This window comes from Hemibagrus wyckioides, linkage group LG21 (assembly GCF_019097595.1).
Source record: "Hemibagrus wyckioides isolate EC202008001 linkage group LG21, SWU_Hwy_1.0, whole genome shotgun sequence".
Taxonomy (NCBI): Eukaryota; Metazoa; Chordata; class Actinopteri; order Siluriformes; family Bagridae; genus Hemibagrus; species Hemibagrus wyckioides.
In genome coordinates, this window is record NC_080730.1 from 18933955 (window position 1) to 18959347 (window position 25393).

The 25393-nt window shown below is 42.2% G+C and overlaps 2 protein-coding genes across 2 annotated transcripts; one reads left to right on the forward strand and one right to left on the reverse strand.

Annotated features, from left to right (window-relative positions):
• Positions 1 to 1766: 1766 nt before the first annotated feature.
• Positions 1767 to 17861, reverse strand: sypl2a (synaptophysin-like 2a). The gene is made up of 6 exons (XM_058373241.1): positions 17683 to 17861; positions 17298 to 17372; positions 12161 to 12276; positions 10846 to 11047; positions 9988 to 10161; positions 1767 to 4174 (listed from the first exon to the last, which is right to left on the reverse strand). The coding sequence occupies exons 1-6, from the start codon at positions 17695 to 17697 to the stop codon at positions 4055 to 4057; spliced, it is 702 nt and encodes a 233-aa protein (XP_058229224.1). The 5' UTR covers positions 17698 to 17861; the 3' UTR covers positions 1767 to 4054.
• A 1634-nt stretch (positions 17862 to 19495) lies between these two features.
• Positions 19496 to 25166, forward strand: psma5 (proteasome 20S subunit alpha 5). Its single transcript, XM_058373240.1, has 10 exons — positions 19496 to 19616; positions 20325 to 20363; positions 20977 to 21043; positions 21898 to 22024; positions 22353 to 22420; positions 23145 to 23252; positions 23440 to 23498; positions 23645 to 23747; positions 24223 to 24309; positions 24802 to 25166. Exons 2-10 carry the CDS (start codon positions 20335 to 20337, stop codon positions 24877 to 24879), a joined length of 726 nt encoding a protein of 241 aa, XP_058229223.1. The 5' UTR covers positions 19496 to 19616; positions 20325 to 20334; the 3' UTR covers positions 24880 to 25166.
• The last annotated feature ends 227 nt before the right edge of the window (positions 25167 to 25393 follow it).

Below are 25393 nucleotides of genomic sequence, written 5' to 3' on the forward strand. Positions count from 1 at the left end.
TCACTACTGAACAGTATTGTACATTGTTGGTGTACCATTATTGTACAAAATAATGCAAGCAAACAAATAAACAAACGTTGACACTGAAGTTTCGTAAGGCGTGACGTCGAGTACGCATGCGCAACAAAAATTGAACGCCGTTGTTCAGCTTCAGCGCATGCGCGGTACAGGTACAGTTTTAAACCTGACCACTAGATGGCGGAAGAGGTTCAGCGGCGTTGCTACTCAGCTGAAGAGATTTATTTATCATATCGAAGGCGATGTTTCAGCTCCTAAAGTCATTTAAAATCAATTATATAATTTAAAATCAATTAATTTATTTGTTTGACTTCGTTAACTTTCGCTTTGAGTGCGAACGCCAGCGCTGTAAATGTCCAGTAGGTACCGTGTGTCGTAATACGTGCTTACTTACACGTTTATAACACATTTATAAGGTGTAATAGTCCTGTAGTGGGAGAATGAAAGGTATTTGGACAGGTATTTTATCAGTTCTTTCCTGGACAGCACTGTGTTGTTGTGTCAACAGTTCATACAGGTGATAAAGGAGTTCATTTTGTGTGTTTTTTGCAGTAGTCTCTTGACTGAAGAGAGAGAGATGTTAAAGCAGACCATCCTGAGGTGTCAAAAGGGTCAAAAACAGGTATTTATTCCCACTTTAGTTTTAATTTAGCTGATCTGATGGAGTGCTACAGTGTGTGCTAAAATTCTCTATACACAGGGGAAATTCTAATATATTAAACAATTTTCTTACTTAATTTATAAATATATATCATATACATTGATCACATTATGACCACCGACAGGTAAAGTGAATAAGACTGATGATCTCCTCATCATGGCACCTGTTAGTGGGTGGGATATATTAGGCAGCAAGTCAACATTTTGTCCTCAAAGTTGATGTGATAGAAGCAGCAAAAATGGACAAGGGTAAGGATTTGAGCGACTTTGACCAAGGGCCAAGTTGTGACTGGATCAGAGCATCTCCAAAACTGCAGCTCTTGTGGGATGTTCCCGGTCTGCAGTGGTCAGTATCTATCAAAAGTGGTCCAAGGAAGGAACAGTGGTGAACCGGAGACAGGGTCATGGGTGGTCAAGGTTCACTGATGCACGTGTTGAGTGAAGGCTGGTCCGTGTGATCCGATCCAACAGACAAGCTACTGTTGCTCAGATTGCTGAAGAAGTTAATGCTGGTTCTGATAGAAAGGTGTCAGAATACACAGTGCATCACAGTTCGTTGCGTATGGGGCTGCATAGCCACAGACCGGTCAGGGTGACCATGCTGACCCCTGTGCACCACCGACAATGAGCACGTGAACATCAGAACTGGACCACAGAGCAATGGAAGAAGCTGGTCTGATCTGATGAATCACGTTTTCTTTTAAATCACCTTTAGCCAACTTCGGCGTTTTACGTCCGGTTAAAATCATGTCTCTGCTAATATGGAGCTTTTTATATTCCAGTCCATCATTTCAGGGGACTTTCTTGATTCAGTCACATTTTGGGGAGAATTTATACTGTAGAACATTTGACTTACAATATTAAACCTGCACATAGCAGTAATTAGATTTATTTATCAATTTGTAAATAGATACAAATGCACACTGGCTTGCACGGTTTATCATCCAGAGATAAGTAGTGCTTAGTTTCTTCATTTCAATTTTGTTTTGCTTTGTTTTGTGCCACCATCTAGTGGTTAGGAAACACACAGCAGATTTACCTGCTCGTCAGAACACAAAACACACACACATACACACACACAACAGCAGTGAAGCTCTCTTCATTTAATACTTTACAACACAGAAAATGCAAACAAAAAAAAAAAACACCCTGCAAAATGCAAATTCAATTGATGTGTATTTTTTTTTCTGATACAAATTACAGTGTAAGAACAAATGTATTTCACTGAACAAGACATTTAACTTCAAGGACTTTCAAGGAGGTATGGAAACATCCGAGAGCTGAAGCTATCTGAAAACAGGCACGCCCTTAAGTACTGCTGAGACAGAACTGACCTCTGTCTCCACTGCTGTCCGTCATTACCTTAAACTTATGAACAAACCAGTCAGTTTGAAATTATATATATATATATATATATATATATATATATATATATATATATATATATATATATATATATATATATATATATATTCACGTGAAACATTGTGTTGTTAAAAAAAAAAAAGCTATGATTAGAGATGAAGGCATGGTATTTTTAAGGCTTTCATATCGCACAAGCACAGGAAGAAGCCGAATCATCGATATATATAGTAAAAAAAATAATATATAGGAAAAATAAACAAAAAAACCCAAACTGAAGAGACTGTAAATGATCTTAATAATTATTCTTAAGCAGACACGTGCCGATAAACCTGCAACATTTCCACCATTCTTATCTCAGATGCGAATGTTTGTGTGTCCTTTTTCAGAGAGAACCCTGAACAGTTCACTGAAGAAAAACTGAAGACAAAAAGAACGGAGGCTGTTATCGTTATGAGCCGATTACAGATATCAGCACCAGCCTGCTCTCAAGTAACAGAGAGATTAATGTAAGTGAACGTTTCTCCATTCCAGAGCCTTACAGACGTACTTATGCGATCGTATATAAAACACAGACGCTGGCAATTATTTAGGAAAATGTACACGCATGTTTCTGATTTCAATAAACAGGAACTAGTATTTAGGAAACTAAAAAAGAAGGAAATTAGTGTTTAATAGTTCCGATTTTTTTCTTTCCTTCGAAACAATCATGTGGCTGGAGGTCAAGTCATTTATCCCAACGCACTGGGAAAGTGTAGGAGGAGCTGGAGGACTCGTCTCTGTATCGTAACCTCACGCTGTTATTAAACGACCCAGAGAGACAGAGGATCGTTCAGATGAGGCACTTTGTGTAGATGTAGACATCTTTAAATCATACACTATAAATACAATAAGTGTGTAACATCTGAGTGCACTGGTGTGTGTGTGGAAGGCATGTGTTGTTAAGTGGGCGGGGTTTCTAAATGGTAAAGCTCACAATTGGTACAAAGAGGAAAGAGAGAGCAGATTTTGTCAAATGTGAAACAAAAAAAAAAACCCAAACAGGTTTATATAAGAAACACAACAAGAAACGTTCATCAGTGGCTTATAAGTGTGTGTGTGTGTGTGTGTGTGTGTGTATACTGTAAGTGCAATACAGTTGAGTGCAAAAGTCTGCACCTCCCCCATCATCATTTTTGAAACTAGAAGGTCGACACAACGTGAAACAGACCAAAGAACTAGTTTTGTGACGAACCTTGAGACTTAATCTTCAGAACTAAAGAGAATTTATAAAGGAAAAAGGAGCAAAGATTCTCTGACGGATCTGACCCAGATCGCAAGAGATGCAGAGGCAAGAAAATCCTAGCAGGTGTCGAAAGACAAAGAAACAAAAAAAAGGTTAAGTCTATGTTTTTTAAATGTGCATCAAGAAAAGTGGAAAATGGCACTAATTACACTGACCACACTAGACTCAATGAGAAACACGTGTGGATGATATAGTGTTGTGGCTGAATATGGGCATCTCATGATAACTGAACAGGAACAAACAGGCTCCTTAGACTTTATTAAAGATTAGTTAAAGCTAAAGTATGAACACTAAAGATAAAGTTATTAAAGAACGTCTATATTTAAATCACAATCAGAAAGAAGAATGCAAAGTTTTTAACTACTTTAGCTTTTTCACTAATAATGCATCATTTGTGGGATGAAGGAACGTGTCTGCGCTGCTGGTAGACAAAAATAATATATATATTTTTTGCACTCAACTGTATACACGGTGAATGAGAGAGGATTAGTAATGATGCAAAACAATTAATGGGATCGAGATAATAAGAAAGACCTGCCCCGGGCAACGCAACCGAGACAGACGCTTTGTGCTGAAACCCCGAGTGAGTGTTCTGCCCCGGGGAAAGCAGCAGCCGGCCCGGAGCACCGGTATCAAACTTTACTTTAGGACGAGTCTGCCTGAACCCGCTGTAGCTTACTCTAATTTCTGATTGGCCTGAATGGAGTGGGTGGAGTCCGAGTTATCCAATTAGGAGCTGCCTCCCTGCTCGATGTTGGAGGAAGGCTGAGCAGGCTTGTGGAACGGAGTCTCCTTATAAATGAACCAGCAGTTTCCTGCCCACAGGATGAGGTTGAGGAAGCCGAAGACCTGAAGACATGAACAAAGGTTTGTACTACCTCTCTCTCTCACACACACATGCTCAGAGACACACACACTCACTCACACACTCGTACAATCACTCACACACTCACTCACACACTCGTACAATCACTCACACACTCACACTCACACACTCACATACTCACACACTCACTCACACACACACACACTCACTCACACACTCACACACTCACATACTCACATACTCACACACTCACTCACACACTCGTACAATCACTCACACACTCACTCACACACTCGTACAATCACTCACACACTCACACTCACACACTCACATACTCACACACTCACTCACACACACACACTCACTCACACACTCACACACTCACATACTCACACACTCACTCACACACTCGTACAATCACTCACACACTCACACTCACACACTCGTACACTCACATACTCACACACTCACTCACACACTCGTACAATCACTCACACACTCACACTCACACACTCGTACACTCACATACTCACACACTCACACACTCACTCACACACTCGTACACTCACATACTCACATACTCACACACTCACTCACACACTCGTACAATCACTCACACACTCACACACTCGTACACTCACATACTCACACACTCACTCACACACACACACACTCACTCACACACTCGTACACTCACACACTCACACACTCACTCACACACACTCACACACTCACACAATTACTTACTCACTCACACTCACACTCACTCCTTCTCACTCACACACACACACACACTCCTTCTCACTCACACAATTACTTACTCACTCACACACACACACACAATTACTTACTCACTCACACACTCACTCACACTCACACACACACACACACACTCCTTCTCACTCACATACACACACTCCTTCTCACTCACACAATTACTTACTCACTCACACACACACATACTCACACACTCACTCACACACTCACTCACACACTCACTCACACACTCACTCACACACTCACTCACACACTCACTCACACACACACTCACACACACACTCACACACACACTCACACACACACTCACTCACACACTCACTCACACACTCACTCACACACTCACTCACACACTCACTCACACACTCACTCACACACTCACTCACACACTCCTTCTCACTCACACAATTACTCACTCACTCCTTCTCACTCACACACACACACTCACACTGGCTCACACACACACTCCTTCTCACTCACACAATTACTCACTCACACACATACACACACAATTACTCACTCACTCCTTCTCACTCACACACACACACACACACACTCACACTGGCTCACACACACACTCCTTCTCACTCACACACTCACTCCTTCTCACTCACTCACACACACACACACATACTCACTCACTCACTCCTTCTCACTCACTCACTCACTCACTCACTCACTCCTTCTCACTCACACAATTACTCACTCACTCCTTCTCACTCACTCACACACACACACACATACTCACACACAATTACTCACTCACTCCTTCTCACTCACTCACACACACACACACATACTCACACACAATTACTCACTCACTCCTTCTCACTCACACACACACACACTCACACACAATTACTCACTCACTCCTTCTCACTCACTCACACACACACATACTCACACACAATTACTCACTCACTCCTTCTCACTCACTCACACACACACATACTCACACACAATTACTCACTCACTCCTTCTCACTCACTCACACACACACACACACATACTCACACACAATTACTCACTCACTCCTTCTCACTCACACACACACATACTCACACACAATTACTCTCACTCCTTCTCACTCACACACACACACACACACACAATTACTCACTCACTCCTTCTCACTCACACACACTCACACACAATTACTCTCACTCCTTCTCACTCACACACACACACACACACACAATTACTCACTCACTCCTTCTCACTCACACACACTCACACACAATTACTCACTCACTCCTTCTCACTCACTCACACACACACACACTCACACACAATTACTCACTCACTCCTTCTCACTCACTCACACACACACATACTCACACACAATTACTCACTCACTCCTTCTCACTCACTCACACACACACACACACTCACACACAATTACTCTCACTCCTTCTCACTCACACACACACACACACACACACACACAATTACTCACTCACTCCTTCTCACTCACTCACACACACACACACTCACACACAATTACTCTCACTCCTTCTCACTCACACACACACACACACACACAATTACTCACTCACTCCTTCTCACTCACTCACACACACACACACTCACACACAATTACTCACTCACTCCTTCTCACTCACTCACACACACACACAATTACTCACTCACTCCTTCTCACTCACTCACACACACACATACTCACACACAATTACTCACTCACTCCTTCTCACTCACACACACACACATACTCACACACAATTACTCACTCACTCCTTCTCACTCACACACACACATACTCACACACAATTACTCACTCACTCCTTCTCACTCACACACACACATACTCACACACAATTACTCTCACTCCTTCTCACTCACACACACACACACACACACACAATTACTCACTCACTCCTTCTCACTCACACACACTCACACACAATTACTCACTCACTCCTTCTCACTCACTCACACACACACACACATACTCACACACAATTACTCACTCACTCCTTCTCACTCACACACACACATACTCACACACAATTACTCTCACTCCTTCTCACTCACACACACACACACACACACACAATTACTCACTCACTCCTTCTCACTCACACACACACACACACACACACACACAATTACTCACTCACTCCTTCTCACTCACTCACACACACACACACTCACACACAATTACTCACTCACTCCTTCTCACTCACTCACACACACACATACTCACACACAATTACTCACTCACTCCTTCTCACTCACTCACACACACACACACACTCACACACAATTACTCACTCACTCCTTCTCACTCACTCACACACACACACACACTCACACACAATTACTCACTCACTCCTTCTCACTCACTCACACACACACACACATACACACAATTACTCACTCACTCCTTCTCACTCACACACACACACACACACACTCACACACAATTACTCACTCACTCCTTCTCACTCACACACACACACATACTCACTCACTCACTCCTTCTCACTCACACACACACACACATACTCACTCACTCACTCCTTCTCACTCACACACACACACATACTCACTCACTCACTCCTTCTCACTCACACACACACACATACTCACTCACTCACTCCTTCTCACTCACACACACACACACATACTCACTCACTCACTCCTTCTCACTCACACACACTCACACACAATTACTCACTCACTCCTTCTCACTCACTCACACACACACACACTCACACACAATTACTCACTCACTCCTTCTCACTCACTCACACACACACATACTCACACACAATTACTCACTCACTCCTTCTCACTCACACACACACACACACACACTCACACACAATTACTCACTCACTCCTTCTCACTCACACACACACACACACACATACTCACACACAATTACTCACTCACTCCTTCTCACTCACTCACACACACACACACTCACACACAATTACTCTCACTCCTTCTCACTCACACACACACACACACAATTACTCACTCACTCCTTCTCACTCACTCACACACACACATACTCACACACAATTACTCACTCACTCCTTCTCACTCACACACACACATACTCACACACAATTACTCACTCACTCCTTCTCACTCACACACACACATACTCACACACAATTACTCTCACTCCTTCTCACTCACACACACACACACACACACACAATTACTCACTCACTCCTTCTCACTCACACACACTCACACACAATTACTCACTCACTCCTTCTCACTCACTCACACACACACACACATACTCACACACAATTACTCACTCACTCCTTCTCACTCACACACACACATACTCACACACAATTACTCTCACTCCTTCTCACTCACACACACACACACACACACACACACAATTACTCACTCACTCCTTCTCACTCACACACACACACACACACACACACACAAATACTCACTCACTCCTTCTCACTCACTCACACACACACATACTCACCCACAAATACTCACTCACTCCTTCTCACTCACTCACACACACACACACTCACACACAATTACTCACTCACTCCTTCTCACTCACTCACACACACACACACACTCACACACAATTACTCACTCACTCCTTCTCACTCACTCACACACACACACACATACACACAATTACTCACTCACTCCTTCTCACTCACACACACACACATACTCACACACAATTACTCACTCACTCCTTCTCACTCACACACACACACATACTCACTCACTCACTCCTTCTCACTCACACACACACACACATACTCACTCACTCACTCCTTCTCACTCACACACACACATACTCACTCACTCACTCCTTCTCACTCACACACACACACTCACTCACTCACTCCTTCTCACTCACACACACACACATACTCACTCACTCACTCCTTCTCACTCACACACACACACTCACTCACTCACTCCTTCTCACTCACACACACACACACACACACACAATTACTCACTCACTCCTTCTCACTCACACACACACACTCACACACAATTACTCACTCACTCCTTCTCACTCACACACACACACACATACTCACACACAATTACTCACTCACTCCTTCTCACTCACACACACACACACACACACTCACACACAATTACTCACTCACTCCTTCTCACTCACACACACACACACACACACATACTCACACACAATTACTCACTCACTCCTTCTCACTCACTCACTGACTCCCTCACTCCTTCTCACTCACACACACACACACACATACTCACTCACTCACTCCTTCTCACTCACTCACTCACTCACTCACTCCTTCTCACTCACTCCTTCTCACTCACTCCTTCTCACTCACTCCTTCTCACTCACACAATTACTCACTTACTCCTTCTCGCTCGCTCACACTCACTCCTTCTCACTCACACACTCACTCCTCCTCGCTTGCTCCTTCTCACTCCTTCTCACTCACACAATTACTCACTTACTCCTTCTCACTCACTCACACACACACACAATTACTCACTCACTCCTTCTCACTCACACACACACACACACACACTCACACACAATTACTCACTCACTCCTTCTCACTCACACACACACACACACACACTCACACACAATTACTCACTCACTCCTTCTCACTCACTCACTCACTCCTTCTCACTCACTCACTCACTCACTCCTTCTCACTCACTCACTCCTTCTCACTCACACAATTACTCACTTACTCCTTCTCGCTCGCTCACACTCACTCCTTCTCACTCACTCACTTACTCACTCCTTCTCACTCACTCACTCCTTCTCACTCACACAATTACTCACTTACTCCTTCTCGCTCGCTCACACTCACTCCTTCTCACTCACACACTCACTCCTCCTCGCTTGCTCCTTCTCACACTCGCTCACTCGCTCCTTCTCACACTCGCTCACTCCTTCTCACACTCGCTCACTCCTTCTCACACTCGCTCACTCCTTCTCACACTCGCTCACTCCTTCTCACACACAGCTGCCTCTTGTGGCATTTATTTTTTTATCATTCTTATTTAAAAGAGATGTTTGTCTCACCACAGAGGAATTAAGGCGTCCCATGGCGGGGGCGAGCTTGGTCACACACTTTGGATTGCAGTAATCCAGCAGCGTATCGGGGTTGGTGGCATATTTCACATCGGTCAGTCCTTTTCCCCACGCAGAGGACGACACCAGCCACAGGAACGCAAAGGCGGCAGTCAGAACCAGATCCTGGAGGGAAAACACCACACCGATAAAGCAGAGGGGTGGGGCAGTCAGGGGCAGATCTTTATTGCCCATTTGTACATGTTCCTGCTGACCTGCAGATTAATCCCTGCTGTGAAACTCTCCCCAAACATACCTGTGTCTGTGGGTGTGGCCTGAAGGTGCTGTTTTTTTAAACTAAATCTAAACTTTACCAATAACTCCTTTAGAAAAACACTGAAAATGTTTATTTATTCAGTTCTATTTCCCAAAATATAAACAAACTAGTAGCTTGATTTAATCCACCAGGGTTAGGGTTAGGGTACTAGTCTCAGCCAAATGGAAACTTTTAAGCAAGCTTTCTTTCTTAATAAATAAATAAATAAATAAATAAATAAATAAATAAATAAATAAAATAAAATAGGGAATGTATTTCACCTTTGTATTTGCATTACTAATAATGTTTGTTTGTTTACACCCCGACCGCAGGAGTTAAACAGTTGAACTGGATCGAGGTATTAATAACATTATCCTACTTTTTTGGAATAGATATTTTACAGTGAGTCTCCTTGTTTCCTAAGAACAGCAGTCTATCTCTCTATTTCTCCCTCTTTCTTTGTCTCTCTCTCTCTCTCTCTCTCTCTCTCTCTCTCAGCATCTCTTTACTGTGCTTTCAGAGACATCTAATGGACCCCGTTCCCGCTCACTCACAACAATGGGTCCCCGGGTGGTTTCCCTGTAGATGTGCTGGTAGCCCAGGTACAGAATGAGGGTGAAGGTGCAGTACAGGAATCCAAAGACGCCCACAGACACATAGAACTCGGCGGAAGACGAGTAGTCACCCCTCAGGAAAGTGACGTTGCCTGTTTGGCTGGCGTTGCAGCTCGGGATGGTAAATGGTTGACTCTGAAGTCTAATAGAGACACAGAGAGAGAGAGAGAGAGAGAGAGAGAGGCAATAAAGCATAGGGTTGATATTCACTGACAGATCTAATATTAATCAAGCGCTGCTCAGTGAAAGGGAAAACTGTTCAACTGATCAAATAATAGTGACTGATATACAGAAGGGAGGAGCAACAGGGTTTTACTGACAGCAAACAAACTGCAATCAATCTGTTCCGTGTTAGGAATAAAACATGAAGAGGAAGTGCAGCTATACACCGATCAGGCATAACATTATGAGCAGTGGGAGGTGAAGTGAATAAGATGATGATCTCCTCATCATGGCACCTGTTAGTGGGTGGGATATATTAGGCAGCAAGTCAACATTTTGTCCTCAAAGTTGATGTGTTAGAAGCAGGAAAAATGGACAAGCGTAAGGATTTGAGCGAGTTTGACGAAGGGACGAATTGTGATGGTTAGACCACTGGATCAGAGCATCTCCAAAACTGCAGCTCTTGTGGGGTGTTCCCAGTCTGCAGTGGTCAGTATCTATCAAAAGTGGTCCAAGGAAGGAACAGTGGTGAACCGGAGACAGGGTCATGGGCGGTCAAGGCTCATTGATGCACGTGAGGAGCGAAGGCTGGCCCGTGTGATCCGATCCAACAGACGAGCTACTGTTGCTCAAATTGCTGAAGAAGTTAATGCTGGTTCTGATACAAAGATGTCAGAACACACAGTGCAGGGCGGGCCAGGGGTGTTTTGGCAGCACTGGCACAATATTAGGCAGGTGGTCATAATGTTATGCCTGATCAGTGTAAGAAAATAATCCTCTTTTAACAGTGATTTCCCAACACTAACACTACAGTATATTCCTGATGAGCGACACATCCTGTGTTTTAACCATTTAATGCTGTGGAACAATTTAGTTCCTGTTATCCCTTAGAGCAGCTGTAAAGAGCTTTTTTTCTCTCACTTGGTTTATATTATGTGAGGCGTACAAGTCCGTGCGTACACCGTTGCCATAGAAACGACAGGTGAAAACCACGTCACATGCTGGAATGAGGTGGTATTTCACACCTGCTGACTTGTAGCAGTGGAGCGGTGCGGAGAAATAATGGAAGCGAGACTGATGTGTTGTCGGTTACCTGAACGGATAGCCAAAATTTGCTGTAATGTCTTCAGATTTTTCTGAACAGTTGAGCGTCATGGTCAGGGACCCCACGTATCCCCCAGTAGTGGCAAAGGCGAAGATGGTGAAGAGCTGCAAGACAAGAAAAATTTAACCTCACAAGAGCGCACAAAAATTCAGGAGAAAAAAAACCTACTTGAGATTCAGGACACAGACACAGCGTTAGCGTAAATCAGTGTAGAGCAGTTTAAACAAAGTCTCAGAGCCCCAGTCAACCACTACAGAGGCAAACGTACGTCATCTAAAAGCCCAAACTTCTCCTTTAATAGTACTGTTTCGACTTCTTCAGAGACGTTAATGTCATGCGACTGAGCATTATTCGTGTCTAGCATGAGCAATATAAGGTCACTTGGTAAATGTAGAGTGTATGTGGTGTTAGGCTGCTCTCTAACGCCATTTTTCTTTTCAGCTTTTTTATGTGTAATCCTACAGGAAGTGCCACGTGAGCAGAACTGTTGCAGTAGTTTCTTGTTCACAGTTGGGGCTTCCTAAGCTGGAAAAAAAAAAAGATCTCAGAAAAGCACCAAATGATGAAAAGCATTGTTAACCTCCTGACCAATCAGGATACAAGTAAGATCAAGTAAAACAAAGATGTTCCGGTGGAAAGACGAGTCTTTTTGAAGACTGAACTCAAGGTAAATACTTCAGTGGCGACATTCCAATGTTGTGAAGCAAGTCGTGTGTTTTTGGGACGTTCCTTGGCACGTGATGTGACGTCACACGTACAACAGAGTCACACAGGCAGCTTGAATTGTGTTGATTTTCTTCCTCCAAAGCTACAGCGAAGGCAAACAACCTCCTTATCACCAGCCTTTATTTCATCTGCATTACCGATAATGATCAAATCTAATGGAGATAGTGAACTGTGCCAGTTAAGAGCATTTGTAGTGTTACATAGTTAGTGTGTGTGTGTGTGTGATACAAGTTTCCAGCTTTTTCTAGAGGAAAAATGCCTAGTTCTTAAATTGTGTCTGTCGATGACACCCTATAATGTAATTTTGTATGCTTTTCTTTTTCACATCTCCCTTCTCCAACAGCGTGAATCCTTCTCCTTTCCTTCCCTCGTTTGCCTTTCTGTATTTCCCTGACTCAGCTTCCACGGTCAAATCCATGTTACCGCCGCTTCCTGTCTCTCAGGAAAGAACCCACTAACAGGTCGCTCTAGGAATCACCTGAGTCATCAGCTCTGTGTTTGTTCTGCTGATACGGACGTTAGGGTCAGAGACGCCCGCAGGACGCCGGACGTTCTCCGAGGGCGAGCAGGATTACAGCAGGACCAAGAGCGGGGTAGCGAGAATATCAGAAGCGGTGGCCATAACGGGGCTGATGGAGGACAGACGTGTGCGGTATTGTAAATAAAGCTCGTGATGAATGAGGGAAAGGGATTCCTTTCAGAGCTGTCTTTCATCACACCGCAGATCGAACTCACACACTGTTTAAAGAACAGAACTTTTTTTACACATTTCTCATGATGTGTTTGTGTATAATATCTTCGCAATTTACCACGTACGAACCTTCAAAACTTCTCAATGGTCTTCAGAATGTCATCAGATCTCAAGATGGTCGATGGTGGTTAATAATTACGACCCCCGTTAAAACGTGTCTAAATTTAGCTCCACTGGACGGAGATCCCCTCCTTGCTGCCAGATTAAAGTTTACCACGAGCACCTTCACTTTCACCGTTCACAGAATAAACCACGCCGGCTCACAGGAGGGGCCACATCAAACGCCGGCCTGCTGAGACCGGCATCGCGGCCTGGGTTACTGATCCTTTCACTTTATCTTTCCTTTTCACTTCATTTTCCTTTCTGTCCCTCGCTGTATCTACACAGAAACTGAGCAAAATCTCAGGGGCTCTGTCCTTGTCCAAGTGAATTACAGTTTATAACTGGTGTAACTACAGATTTATGAATGTGTGTGTGTGTGTGTGTCAGGGGTCTGAAGATGATGTGTGAGGGATGAATGAATCTGGTGTATTAGTTGTGTGTGTGTGTGTGTCTCTCTAGCGTAGAAAGAAGTGATTAGTGGGAGTTTTACTTTCCGTGGAACTTTAGCTCAAGCCCTGAGGCTGAAGTGTATTAATGACATGTCAACATGACACGACTTGAGTATACACAAGAAAATATTGGGGGTTTTTTTGTTTATAAAATAGCTTGCGGGGTAAAAACACAGGCCTAAAAAAACCACTAACAGGGTGACAGGTCATCAGCTTTCACACTGAGGTTTTGGTCAACGCTTTAACTTTCCCTTTGGTTTTCGTGCATGCAAAGCAAACCGAAAGCGCTGATCGTCAGCGCAGTCGTACACGCCATCCAGACGAGGTAACACACACACACACACTTCAAGTCTCCACGGTTTCTCCACAGCAGGTGTTTGGCGAGAGTCGTCCCGGCTCCCACGACCAGCACATGGCGCTCGCGTTCACGCCAGAATGCACACCTACACGCTGCTGTTAAAGACACTCTTTGTTTCTAATGAATTGTTCGAGCGCGCGCCTGCGTGACGCTGTTTTTCGTTTATTACACGCCAGAGAGACTCGCCTGAAAAGCTCTCATTCGGTTCCTCTCTCATTCATCTTACTGCACTTCATAATATATTTATCATCCATATTTAGCATCCTCCTGCGGCATCGCTCACTTCTAATCCCGTCCAAACACTTTCGACTGAGTTCCGTACATCACAGGAACTCTGTTCTTCATCATCATCATCATCATCATCATCCTTCTTAACAGTGCAAGGCTTACTTAAAGACCGAAACATATTGATATTGTGATGAATGATGTCACAATACGCTCATCCGAGATACCGTGGATATTTTCACATCTTTTTTTAACTTCCTCCATTCTCGTAGACGTTTTTTCTGTCTTAGAGGGTCGCGATCCGATACGTCTGCGATATCGCGTTTCATTCTCCTAATTATAAACCTGTGTAAGATGGTGACGATGCTCTCAGCCAGCTTTTCGTTCCCATGATGTGATTTCTTCATCGCTTTATCATCATTCATTCATTTATTGAAGACTGGTTTCTTATTAAAGTTGCTGCTGAAGGAAGATCCAATGTGGCGTGACCGCTTAAAGATAAAGCCTGGTGTAAAAGCCTGGTGTAAAAGCCGCTGCTATACAGCACAGGAGCTTGTTTAACTTTAACCAGCTAGTTATTTTTTAACACACTGTGGTTACCCTGTCAGCGCAGACCACCTAAAGTTTTTTTCTTTCTTTTTTTTTTTTCCTTAATGTAGGTCAGAGCAAATTCTTATTTAAAGAAAGGGAAAAAAAAGGCTTGTTGTGGGCTAGTCGGCTACCACGAAGCCATGTTTGTGTGTTAAACAGGACGCAGCACGTTTCCTGGTAACTCCCCTCTCCTGCTTCAGTGTGCTCACGATACGAACGGCTCGACACCACCACCACCTTCTTCTTCTCCTCCTCCCGCCTTAAACAAACAAAAAAAAAACTTCCTTCTTGAGAACGGCTGCTCCCGCGACGTAGGATAGAGGGATAAAAGTGTGTGTGAGTGTGTGTGTGTGTAAGCTACTGGCATGCATTTCCACGTACATGCGAATACTATAAAATGTTCCGTGGCTGGTTTTCATTGCTAGCTGAAATGCTACACCTGTTAATTAACGGGTTGTGTAAAACGTTACACGGTGGGAACAGGACACACACACATGCGCACACACACACCCACCATGTGACCCACATCGTGATTATAACATCCTTTCTCTGACGTGGTTAGAATTTCACTCTGATCTTTTTCTGGTCATGAGGAGATCATTACAGTATTTATGCTATGTGTTTGCTGTGAGAGCTGACATACACATTCATACACACACACACACACAAAACACACACACATCATATATTTACAAGGTAAACACAGCTCTTATTTGTTACACCGTAGTGAGAGGACATGTGTTAAACCTTCTCCACGCTTTAATCCTGTGCTCAAACATGAACAACTGTAACTGATATAAGCTCGCGATGCCGAGCAGCTGGAGCTGGGAATATTCCTAAAGGGTGTGGAAGTGGGTGTGTGTGTGGTCATGTAGCTTTGCAGGCTGACTGTTGCTCAAGCGTGTGTACAGGACTGGTGAACTGCTTGTGATTCAAGTCACACAATAACAACAATCTGAAAACACTGAGAAATGATGTCTGGCTGTAAGACTAAGCCTGGAATTTGCATGGTAGTGATTTGCATGGCTGACTCGAGTCCAGATCAAGTCTCCGTTCGTCTTCAAACGAAAGAGTGACACGCAATCTGAGCGAAAACTGTTGGGGAGTCGTGACGTCAACGAACGAAGATATTTTGTGCCTAAAGAACTCTTAAATAAATATTAGTTCCAGATGTTCTGGGTTCAATTATAGCATCATAAAAATAATTTATAAGAATATATATAAATGTCTGAGGCTTGTGTTTTCCATGATTTCGGTGCAGATCAATCCAAATAATCTATAGTAATAATAATAATAATAATAATAATAATAATAATAATAATAATAATAATTTCCCCTAAAATGCTCTGAAAAAATTTAGTGTGCGATTTCAAAGTTTAACAAAACACTTTTGTTGTTTTAGGAATAAAAAAAATACAATAATTTTATTAAAACTCATCAATCGATCAATAATCTATCCATCTATCTATCTATCTTAAAAAATGTCTTAGATTAATAAATGTTATTAGCACATTAACGTAATGTTACTGAATATTTACATTGTTTGAGCTTTTCAATGCTTTTAGTTAATTATTCACATAAAATAAACATGATGCACATGCTTCAAAAAGGTATATAGATACGCCTCGTGCAAAAGTTTGTGCCCCCTCCTACTATTATCCACCTACAGGTGAGTCACGTGATCAGGTTCACCTTGAAAACTTAAACATATGCACACATTTCTCTGGGGGTTTTTTTGTTTTGCACTGTTTAATCCACCGTACAGTCTTATTAGACAATTAGACACTACAACACAGTAAATATATATCTATATTATTATTATTATTATTATTATTATTATTATTATTATTATTACACACACTACTTTCATAAAATTCACACACACACACAAAACAAACTCCATGCATTTATACAGGAACTCACCCACTCCAGAAGGCGAATAAATCCCAGTGGCTCTTTTAAGGGTCCCAGATCAAGTCTGAAACCAGACAGCAGTTTCTACGTGGAAATAAAATAATATTTGATCCGTTTTCAGCAAGCAGTGCACACTTTAACACGTTTTCGCAAGAAGGCTACTTCAAATTGACGTTAAAACGAGTTCGGTTCGGGCCGCGTCCCAAACGACTCAACATCCCATTTAAAGTGCGCCACATCTGGCGCGAACGCCGTTCTGTAACATGAAAGTTAATGCACGTGAGTTAGGGAGTAGGGAGCGATTTGGGATGCGGCCTCGCTCAGAGCAACAGGCTTGCTAGTTCGTTAGCAACGATAGTTTGGCGCAACAGAAAAGAGAGAAAAAACATAATACCTGAAGAAACTCCATGGTTTAAAAGTGATCGGCTGACAGAACTGGCTCTGTGTTAAACCCAAAGCACGGAAGATGTTACTTGTGGTGGATAAAATGAAGCAAAAATGCTGACAATCCGAGGAGGAGAAGAAGAAGAGAGAGAGAGAGAGGGGGAAAGAGAGAGAGATTTAGTGCGTCGGTTAAACTTGTCAAACTTTCTATCCAGCAGCGGAGAGCACGTGACCTCGTTTCACTCTTAAAGCCACAGCGTTTCATTCCAAATCTAACGCTGAAATTTCGTTCACACCTCTCAATCACACCTCTGTGATATCGGTTGAGATTTAGTCCACACTTTTTATGCTGTAATAATCTTCACTCCTCTGAGAAGGTTTAACATTAGACTTCAGGGGCGTGGTTTGTTCATTCTGCGTTAGTGAGGATACTCGAGATCTTCCACACCAACTTTAAGACACCATGGACATCTTTATGGATGTCTCTGAGTCTCTTAACTTCACTGAAAAAGGAAATTGTAACACTAAAGCATGCAAAGACATTCTACGCATTTGTGTGGCTAGAGCGTGGGGAAGAACCACATAGTGTGTGAAGGTCTGGTGGCCAGATACTTTATAGTGTGCATGTAAGTCAGAAGTCAGGAAGAACTTTATTACCAAGTATGTTTACACACACAAAGAATTTGACTTGGTGACAGGAGCTCTAGTGCAGAAGAAAGTAGGGACATAAAGGTTTTCGCATATGTATGTATTTATGTATGTATTTATTTGTTGCTTTATTAGGGCAATGGTAGCTCAAGTGGTTAAGGCTCTGGGTTGTTCATCAAATGATCAGGGTTCAAGCCTCATCACCGCCGAACTGCCACTGTTGGACCCCCGAGCAAGGCCCTTAACCCTCCCCGCTGTGGTGGCTCTGCATCATGGCTGACCCTGCATTCTGACCCCCCAACCTCCAAAGTTGGGATGTATAAAAAAAGATTTTCATTGTGCTGTGATGTAAACTATGCTGCCAAAAGTTTTGGGACACCCCTCGAGATCATTGAATTCAGGTGTTGTTTTTCAGGGTTTGGGTTCGGCCCCTTCCAGTGAAAGGAACTCTTAATGCTTCAGCTTCATACCAAGACATTTTGGACAATTTCATGCTTTTTGTGGGAACAGTTTGGGGATGACCCCTTCCTGTTCCAACATGACTGCACACCAGTGACCAAAGCAAGGTCCATAAAGACATGGATGAGTGAGTTTGGTGTGGAGGAACTTGACTGTCCTGCACAGAGTCCTGACCTCAACCCCATAGAACACCTTTGGGATGAATTAGAGCGGAGACTGTGAGCCAGACCTTCTCGTCCAACATCAGTGCCTGACCTCACAAATGCGCTTCTAGAGGAACGGTCAAAAATTCCCATAAACACACTCCTAAACCTTGTGGAAAGCCTTCCCAGAAGAGTTGAAGCTGTTATAGCTGCAAAGGGCGGGACAACTCCATATTACATTCAAGGCAGACATCCTAAAACTTTTGCCAATATAGTGTATATATGACAATAACAAAGGCTTCTTCTTATTTATTTATTTATTAGGGCGGGAATTATGTACGAAACAAACACTCTGTTATAAGAAAATAAGCAAGGTTATGATGCAGAATTGTCATGACTTCAAAATCATGGTATCAACAGTCTGTGTAATTAAATACATATTTCATATAAAATTATTTTACTTACTACGAAAGAGTAACATGAAGCACTTATATAATTATATAGTTGACTTTTTAAATAATATTTATTTATTTTTTATTATAAATTCGTAACTGTCACAAGCTTGTATATGAAACAGGTGTATATTTTAGGTAGGAACTAAAACTTTTGGGTGCCACGGTTTCTTCCGGACCATTTAAACCGGCGCACTTCCTGTACTGCTGAAACAAGCAAACTCACTCTGCTGCAAGAATAGGTAAGACATTCGTTTATCATTGACTAATTAAAATGTGTGAAAATTTAGAAACATGTTTTCGTTTACAACGTGAGGTGCGACGTTGAAGTTATCCGAACATTTGAAATTTGGTTTTGTAAGAGTGATAAAATAAGAGATTTATAAGATAAGATACCGGCGAGCGCCGCGGCTAACTTGAGTTACTTTAGCACTTCGCGTTATTTGTTTCCCACCCGTATTGCGGCAGATATTCCTCCGGAGCGCGGGAGGATGTGTTTGTCTCAATACGGGTGGGAAGTGAGTTGTTCCGTGTTAGCTAGCTGGCTAACAGTGTGCCCCATGCTTGTAGCTAATAGCTGTCAGTTTGCTTATGGCGAAATAAACAGTAGAAACAGTACAGTGACGGTGTCCGACATTTTAACAGCTGGATTTTAAAATTAAAATCGCCGCAATATGCAAAACTTGGCTAATAAGAAGCTATGAATCAGAGTGGTGATTTCGCTAGCGCGAGCTTGAATGGCAACCTGGAGTAAGATTGACGTACGGTTTAACCAATAGCATTGATGTAAATCTTGTATTCCCGCCTTTCGTCGGAGGTTCAGCCAATCAGATTTGGGAAATGGTTGAGGCCTTCCCACATACAGGCTAGCAACATTTATTCATAAACACACTCAGTCTAGCTCAGGATGCTTTCTTAAATTTGCCTTCTGTTGTTTTATTTCTTCTCAGACGATCCAGGATGTTCCTCACAAGATCAGAATATGATAGGTAAGAAAATGTCCTTGTTTTAACGGTGCAGAGGGAACTTTCACTTTCAGTTCAGTCTCGTCGAGTCATTAGAGTGCACGAGTAGATGAGATTTTTCCTCAGTGTTACTCTGTTGTTACTCTGAATTATATTTTTAATAACTAATAGACCAGATGCTGATAAGACTCAGATGCACACTTTATTTATTTGTACTTTTTCTTTTCTTCCTCGGCGGTTTGCATAAGTGCTCCTGATCTACAGAGCCTCCACTCCTCCATACAGCCTGTTTTAAAGTCCACTTTATCATCAAGAGATCGTCAGTGTTATTATCAGTGTTAATAACGGCTCTGATTTGCCAGATCGTTATTACAGGACAAGCTTTAACACATCAGCATCAACACACAGTTTTTTTAAGCAGTTATGATGTTTATCAGCTATGGGAACTGAACACACTTCATTCGCTTTCACATAACTAATGCGAAGAGAAGCTTGAGAAGAGTCGCTGGGTTACTGAAAAGATGTTCATGTTGTGATTTTTTATTTTTTTTAGATGCAATTTTATGTTTGTATTAAGCCCCGAAAGATTACTATTTGACGTAATGAGTAATTACTAATGAGACGTTTCTCTCCGCAGAGGCGTGAACACTTTCTCTCCAGAAGGAAGACTTTTTCAAGTGGAATATGCCATCGAAGCTATCAAGGTACTTCATTTGTAACGTGAAAAAGTTCAGAAAAAAGACTGTTTTAGTGTCTTAGGTTTGACAAGAAAATTAGTTTCTTCTGCAAGTCATAGTGAAAAATGTAATCAAAAGGACACTAGAGGAAAATGTCCTCTAAAAGTGATTTAAATATTCTTTATTAATCCATGTCACTGCCTTCTGCTGTGATCGTTCTGAATTGCCCGGGTGAAGGTGCGACACTCAAATTAGGATACAGTGGAACCTTGGATGGTGAGCGGAATTCCTCATATAGTAAAGCAAATTTTTTCCATTGGAAATAACGTAAAGTTGGATGATCTGTTCCACACACCCTAAATAGTCATATAAAAATTATTTATAATGGTATTTTATGTACAATTATTGTACCTGAAACAAATAATGATTAATATACAATGTAATATACTCCTACAGTAATCATCTCCTTCTTCTTACCACCTTTTCTTCTTGTGGGATTATTAAAGGACTACACTCAGACAGAAAATAAGAAAATGCTTTACACACACACACACACACACACGTGTGGTCACAGTACTATAGTAAACAGTACGCTGGTGTGGAGATACATGCCGACTGAGGACGAATACACGGGAAGCTCCTGTTGTTTTACGGAGCAAGAGAGAAGAACCGTCGGCTCAGTTGTGAGACTTCCTGCACAAGCTCATCGCGTGATGCTAGTTCTGCAAGTTATCGCTCATTAAAATTAAAAGTTAAATTTTAAGCACTCATACAGCACGTTACTCACAATCCCGGGTTCCACTGTATTACATTTAAAAAAATTTCTTCATGGTTGTACGTGTTCTTTCTGGTTTCTGGAACACTCCTTTGATGTTTTGCAGTTGGGCTCGACAGCCATCGGCATTCAGACGTCAGAAGGAGTGTGTCTCGCTGTGGAGAAGAGAATCACCTCTTCCCTGATGGAGCCCAGCAGCATCGAGAAGATCGTAGAGATCGACGCTCACATCGGTAACGTGGCCTGCGTCAACCTGCTAACCATCCTGTGTTCAATTTTTTTCTAATGCAGCGTAAACCGCTGTGCCATTTAAAACCTCTGCCTTAGACTGAAAGAAAGAATTGCAGAATGAGAAGTTAGAAAGAAGAAATTGTAGTGCTGCAACTCGCAGCAACATAACGATGAATAAAAAAAAGAATTAAATCACAAGACTATATCAGAACGAAATGTCTCTTCTGAGTGAGCTGGAGGTTGGAGCTTGGTGAATATATATGTATATACTGTATATACACACATTGTTTTATTTTACATTTTTTTTTGTCTGACTTTGTTTATCTACAGGTTGTGCTATGAGTGGGCTGATCGCTGATGCTAAAACACTTATTGACAAAGCGAGAGTGGAAACGCAGGTCAGTGCAGACGTATTCCTTATTTCTTAATCAAATAATCTGTAAGTGTTGATGACCACAGTGTAGAATGTCAGAGTGTAAAAGAAACACTGAAATAACAAAGTAAATATTCATTCAGAAAATTTATCCTGACCTCAACCCCATAGAACACCTTTGGGATGAATTAGAATAGAGACTGTGAGCCAGACCTTCTCGTCCAACATCAGTGCCTGACCTCACAAATGTGCTTCTAGTGGAATGGTCAAACATTCCCTTCCCAGAAGAGTTGAGGCTGTTATAGCTGGAAAGGGGCGGGACAACTCCATATTACATTCATGTGCATGTAAAGGCAGGCGTCCCAGTTATCCCCTGGCTCACAGTCTCCGCTCTAATTCATCCCAAAGGTGTTCTATGGGGTTGAGGTCAGGACTCTGTTCAGGCCAGTCAAGTTCCTCCACACCAAACTCACTCATCCATGGACCTTGCTTTGGTCACTGGTGTGCAGTCATGTTGGAACAGGAAGGGGTCATCCCCAAACTGTTCCCACAAAGAGCATGAAATTGTCCAAAATGTCTTGGTATGAAGCTGAAGCATTAAGAGTTCCTTTCACTGGAACTAAGGGTCCGAGCCCAAAGCCTGAAAAACAACACCTGAATTCAATGATTTGGAGGGGTGTCCCAAAACTTTTGGCAGTATAGTGTATTTAAATGGTTGTCATTATTTTTTCTCTTTAACCATACTGCAGAATCACTGGTTCACCTACAACGAGACCATGACGGTAGAGAGCGTGACGCAGGCTGTGTCGAACCTGGCTCTGCAGTTCGGAGAGGAGGACGCAGACCCCGGCGCCATGGTAAAGCTCTCTTGAGTCTATTAAATATGTCTCAGGTCATCCATATCCTGATATCAGTATTATATTTAAAAAATAAAAAATTCACCCTTTACAGTTTATAAGTGTCTGTGTTTTTATAACATTGCTGGGAATTCACGTTTATTGTGTATCTTTGCCGTTTCAAATCCGTTTTCTTCCCCGTCCTCAGAGTCGTCCCTTTGGTGTTGCCCTGCTGTTCGGAGGTGTGGATGAAAAGGGTCCGCAGCTGTAAGCATCCTCAAGAGCACATAATCACACACATCTACAGCATGCTTTACTAATAATCAGGCAATCCAGATCATGAAGCTCCATGTATTGAGTCTTGCTGTTTTTTTTGGGGGGTTTTTTTTGTTTGTTTTTTTAAATGAATACAGGTACCACATGGACCCGTCGGGGACGTTCGTGCAGTGTGATGCCAGGGCGATCGGGTCAGCATCCGAGGGCGCCCAGAGCTCTCTGCAGGAAGTCTATCACAAGGTAGGTACACGGTACACATGAACAGACCTACTGGGTTGCTTTTTACAATTTGAATAAGAGCTCATGGCACAAATGGGTCATCTTTTAAAAACCAAAATGACACAACATATAGATATAAAATAAATTGTCAAAATGTGTTCCCATTTCCTAACATCGGTGTGTAGCAGCTTGTGAGTGTACAGTGCATCCAGTCTTCATAACATCTCACTGTGATCATTAGAGTGACTACTCATATAACTCTACAGTATATTAAACCTTCACATGGAGTTACTGTTTGCTTCCAGTTAATCAGGTTCCTTATGAGATACTTTCACTCCTGCTCACTTTGTTCTGTCTGGATGTTAATTAGAGCATTATTTAAAGTGTGAAAAGACCACAAATGAGAGATAATCAGCAAGTCTGGTGAGCAATGCTACTGAGTAAAGATTTGTTTTTGGCTGAATTAATGTTTGTTGATTCCTGATTTCTCTTCCAGTCCATGACGTTAAAAGAAGCCATTAAGTCTTCCCTCACCATCCTGAAGCAGGTTATGGAGGAGAAGCTGAACGCTACGAACATTGAGGTAAACTTTATTCCACGTCACACGCACAAAGGAACTTGTACACTTCACTTGATATGCTTTTATACCCCAAATCTGGTCGGAAGGTGTTCATTAATTTTCTTTCAGTTCATTCAGCCAACTTTATCTAAATCTGTTTTTCTGCAAGCATCGGTAACAGATGAGGTTTTGTGTCAGAACTTTACACTTGCTTCTGTTTCATAATAATAATTAAAATAAAAACAAGTTTGTTTAAGCGAGAATGAGGATTAGGTTTGTTCCATAACGTAACTATAAGCTAATTGAAATTGTGAATATTATTCCTTATTAAATTGTAATTTCCTGAAACATTTCTGTCATGGAGAGGTTAAACAGTTGTTTGCATGGTGTTAATAGAAAACGTTCAATCTTCAGTATAACAAATAATCTCCATAAAGGTGCAGTTTAGCTCAGGCTGACTTCATGATCATGAGAACCCTCACCCTGACGATTCTCCGGTTTTATTTTACTCCGTAGCTGGCTACAGTAGAGCCCAACAAGACGTTCCACATGTACACAAAAGAGGAGCTTGAGGAAGTCATCAAGGACATCTAGAGCACTTCTGAGCAGGCCTGACTGATGTTCTCTGTGCAGACGGATAACAGCGAACGTAACAGCAGGCTGGCTGCCTTTTTTTCAGCCCGGAGTTCACTCTTTATACTCTTTTATTTTTTTGGTTTGTTTTGTTTTGTTTCCTCTGTCAAATTCAGGATACACAATTATTTCTACAGTTCTGTACACACAACAGAACATCAGTTCTTGCAGTGGAGTGAAAAGCAGAAGGGGCGGGGGGGTATGTTTTTTGTTACAAATCGATGCGCCAATAAAATTGTAGTCAAGAAGGGAGTGTTGTGTGAATGATGTACCGATGGTCCGATTTATCTGACAGATTGCCGTATAAGGAGTCCGAGCGAGCTCCTCATGCAGCTCCAGTGCTGAGCTTTCACATGATGCATTCTCAGTCCAACGTTCTCCACTCGTGACCAGAAATTTATTCTGTTGTACCTGTGACTGACAAAAACTGTACAGTGTAAAGCTGACACGACTTCATTAGATGATTGACTCCAGT